At 32.0% G+C, this 4,659-nt stretch overlaps 1 protein-coding gene across 1 annotated transcript in view; it reads right to left on the bottom strand.

Annotated features, from left to right (window-relative positions):
* LOC133205793 (ubiquitin-conjugating enzyme E2 variant 2-like) overlaps window positions 1–4,445 on the bottom strand; it is a 7,658-nt gene extending 3,213 nt beyond the window's left edge. Inside the window, exon 1 of the mRNA XM_061341670.1 lies at window positions 4,395–4,445. Within this exon, the coding sequence (XP_061197654.1) occupies window positions 4,395–4,425 (31 nt within the window). The 5' untranslated portion in view covers window positions 4,426–4,445. The remainder of the gene's footprint in view (window positions 1–4,394) is intronic.
* Window positions 4,446–4,659: the final 214 nt, after the last annotated feature.

Genomic DNA, 4,659 nt, shown 5'->3' with positions numbered 1-4,659 from the left:
AGCAAGTAACATACCCGGTACTTGTTTGAAATTAAGTACATGCACAGGTAGAAATAAAAAAAAAAAACATTCTTTTTTTTTTTCTTCAAAAGTGTTGGACTTGCAAATTAAGATGATACAGTGTGTGTATTGAGTGAAAAAAAAAATAATGGGACTAATGCCTCCAAGGGGCTACATTAAAAGTAGCTTAAAGACAAACTTTGATATCTTGCTAAAAAATTATAATATGCTGCAAATTTTCATGGCTTAAATCTTGTTTGGTTGAAGTTGGAAACACTTATCTTTGTGTTGAGAGTAAAATATATTATCTGAAGTGTGTGACCTTGTCTTAATGACCTTTAAACAGTGATTCATTTTGGTGTGCGTCCTGCGTAAATTACGCACAAATTTTGCTCAGGACGCATTATTTCAATAAATGTGCATCCCAATGGACGCAATAAATTTATAGAAGGACATGGGGTACCTGTAAAGTGCGAAACGAAATAGAAACGAAACGAAACAAAACGAAATGAAACGAAACGAAATCTACCGAAACGAAACGGGAACCTGTAAAATGCGAAACGAAATAGAAACGAAACCTACCGAAACGAAACAAAACGAAACGAACTCAAAATGATACCTACCGAAACGAAACAGAATGTTTTTTCAAATCAAGGTATATCATTATATATAATGTGTAACTGTATATGAACTATTTTTACTTCATATAAAATTTATATAATTCAAGCACTTGTTAATATAATATTTAAACACCGATAAATGCTCCCTTCTCTAGTGATGTATTTACTTATACATGCTTATATATACTGTAAATCAACTGCCAGCTACAAATATGCACGAGCATACTATATAATTTCAAAATACTCATTTCAAAATAAGCGTAGTATTCTCTAATTTTTATGTCTTACTTTTATTTTTAGCCTTTAACCATTGAAATACAATAAATTTCTCATAATTGATGTGCTACATGTAAAAGCTTTTCTATTTACGTATCGAAATAAAGTTACTGTACTGTTGTATTGCGAATGTCTTTAAACATAACTTTAAAAAAAAACAAACTGTACACATTGAGTTAAATGAAATAAAGTGCATTACTGTTATTTATACATATGTGATCAATTATACAAAGCCTTATTATTATACTTTTGATTATTGTCGGGTCCAGCCCTTTTTTTTATTTGAGAGATAGTTCCAAGAAGGACCCCCCCTCCCCCTCCTCTGGTGGTTTCAAGGCTTGTTTAAATGATTTGATAAAAATTAAATTTTAATTTCGATAAATGTATGCTTTGAATTTAATCTAAATTTGATGTTGCAATTTTTACGTATTATTTTTTTTAAAAAAAATTCTTATCCTTCGCTTTTAAATTACTGTTTTAAAAGTGTGTGATCTGATATAGTTTGGTGTTGGACAAAAGCAGACCAAGAATCGCCAGGTCTTAAAATCTGATTTTGAGTATACAAGTATACGTACAAATGGATTGTATTAACAAGAACCCAAAAGTGATAACTTGGATTATATGTATAGGCTTACTAGTCTAATGTGTTTGTTTTGCACTATAATGAGCAATATCTATTTAAAAGTGTAATCCATACTTACAAATGTTCACGTTTAGAAACGCACAAAATCTTTTTTATCTTTCACTGCGTATCAAAAGAGACTCGTTACTCATAAAATATACACTATATAATATATTTTAAATCATAATGTTTATATATATATGTATATATATATTTCATTTTTGCTCGATTTTATTTCGTTTTTTGTTTCTTTAGTTTTCGTTTCGTTTCGGTAGGTTTCGTTTCGTTTCGGTAAGTTTCGTTTTGATTTGTTTCGTTTCGGTAGGTTTCATTTCGTTTCGTAAGATTTCGTTTCGTTTTGGTAGATTTCGTTTCGTTTCATTTCGTTCCGTTTCGTTTCTATTTCGTTTCGCATTTTACAGGTACCCGAAGGACATGTACTATTTTAAATATTTCGGTATAATCTGATTCAAAACGTTACCGATTGCATCATATGGACGTGCTAAGCGATATGCATGAACGATTTTAACAGGTATAAGGTTGCCAACAACAGGTCAGATTTCACAACTGCAGTTAAACAAAAATTATCAGAAAATATTTGAAAGTTAGATGGCATAGTTCGATTATCACTGATTATGTGTATACCTTGGAACGTTTCTGAAGCGAATACTATACCTTTGTATGTAAGCTGTAACCTGTATCATTGTTTTATTTTCTTTTCGTTTTTTTTCCTTACAAGCTAAGAAGTATAAAATTCAATCATTTTTATTTCTGACCATTTGTTATTTCTTCTTAAACTTTTTTTTTACTTCATTCTGCTTCTGTGCATTTTGTGTGAGATCGTATGTACGATCTGAAAATAGAACCAAAGTACACAGTGGACAATATATTATTTTTATGACACAATATCATGTACTCTTACTTGGACAATTAATAGTAAAAGTATAAATCACTCACAACTACACTTTCGCGCAATACCCTTTTTTATTTCACCAGAATTTCCTCTGTGATATCTAATATACGGTACCCTTGGATTTGGACGCATTGACTTTGGCACGGGACTCATTGTTGTCATTAAGAGGGGTCCTTTGGACCCATGATAACCATTTTCAAAATGAATCACTGCCTTTATTCAGGGTTATGACATATCCTATGATCATAATGATCCCTTAGGGCAAGTATGACCCCCTGCCTCTAAAGGAAATTTCATGCTCCCACCCAAATTCATTGATCTGCCCTGAAACATAATATGAACCCTGAGTATTTTCTTTTATGAAAATAGAGATAATTGTACATCAAGATTTGCATCTCTAAGCTGAAATATTTAGATTTCCATTTTTAAAGAATTTCTGAACTTTTAAAATCATTCATGGAATTATATTGAAGTAGGAGAGGGAACATGCCTATCAAATCTCTAAAGACAACTAAAATTTAATTGTTAACTAAAATCATGTTTTCACATTCATATCGAATAAGTACTATGACCATTATTAAATAAACATTAGAAAGTTTCTACCAATTCGATGCTAAGAAATATTTTAAAAACTTTTATGCCTATATGTATGTTTTTTTCCCCCCCAAAAATATTCCTATCAAATTTTACTTTTATACAAAATAGGCAGGACACTAAATGTCAAATGTAATGGAACTGGTTCAAAGAAAACATTTGAATTTGTGCCACTTGTGATTGTTATGCCCTGTTCACACGGAGAGTTTAATTTGCAGTAAATTAATGCGAAGTAAAATGATTTGAATTAAACTAATGCGAATTAAATTGCGTTCACACGACAGCCAATGCGAAGTAAACTAATGCGAATTATAATTTTATTTCTACAACAAGCTATTCAGTGAGGCTATTATGACGTCATTTACAAATCACGTCATATTGTGCAGAGCAGATACAATATGTAGTGTCTGTACACATTTTAGTGATTAACATAATTTTCCTTTGTTTTCCACTCAAAAATAATTCAAGTACCTATATTTGACCATCGGCATGTGACCTGTGACTTAATTCTGCCCTTACGCATGCATCAAAATTTAATTCGAATTAGCTTCGCTTAGCGTTCACACGGAGCTGATGCGAAGTAATTTAATGCGCAGTAAACTAATTCGAATTAAACTAATTCGCATTAAAGTCTCCGTGTGAACGCGGATCAAATTTAATTCGCAGTAACTTACGTTTAATTCGAATTAAACTCTCCGTGTGAACAGGGTATTAAAATTCATTGATTTAACACCCCAACTTATTACGAATTTGGAGAATGTCAGATCCATTTTCTGGGTTATGGTATAGCTTCAATAATCAAATCACTTTGTTGACATTTCAACAAATGATAAATGAGTATTTTCATTCAAAAAAATAGTAATAATGAAACAAAAATTCAGCAATAGATACTGTCTCCTAAATCTACTCTGACAGACTTCGGGACAACAAACACAAGTCTGACATCCATTGCAATTTTTAGCATCTTAATTAGTATCATTTTTATTGTTATATTCTACTCTGTTTGGTAATATATTGACACCACTTACCATGACTTAATCTTACAACAGTTCAAATGCAATCGAGTGAATAAGTAGAATTCTGAATATGAAAGCTGATGTCAAATTAACTTTTTAAAAAAAAATATGCTTGCCGAAAAGCAATGAGATATATCAAAACTCAAGTGGATTTACTTAAGAATGAATGAATGTGTCAGCTCTACAAGGAAGCACCGACACCGTAACCAAGGCCAGGTGTCCTTATTCTACCATGCACCTCACGAAAACGGATATTTCATATTCTCAAAATATGACAGATTGTTGATATTGAAAATTCGTCGTAACTCGCAATGTTTAAACAAGAATATCATGTGATAAAGCTTTGTTCACACCTTGTGCAGATTCTTGTGGAGGAGCCGCCATGTTGAGTATCAGCGAACGACACAAAACCTGAAACGAGGAAGAATTTTTTCCGGATGTTTTCTCTGGGCTCCTAACGCCTAATTATTATCGTTATAGTTTTAAGAAAAATGGCTTTAAGAATGCACCAGAATCCACCTAAATGCAACCATTTATTAATTTAATTTTTTTTTTGCTCAGTAGAGGATACCCCTTTCAGACCCCCCACCCCCACCCCCTTAATTCCAGCAACCCGTT

This window comes from Saccostrea echinata, unplaced genomic scaffold, assembly GCF_033153115.1.
Source record: "Saccostrea echinata isolate AGI-Se365-2 ecotype Australia unplaced genomic scaffold, CSIRO_AGI_Sech_v1 ptg000054l, whole genome shotgun sequence".
Lineage (NCBI taxonomy): Eukaryota > Metazoa > Mollusca > Bivalvia > Ostreida > Ostreidae > Saccostrea > Saccostrea echinata.
This window is presented reverse-complemented; position numbering and strand designations above follow the sequence as displayed.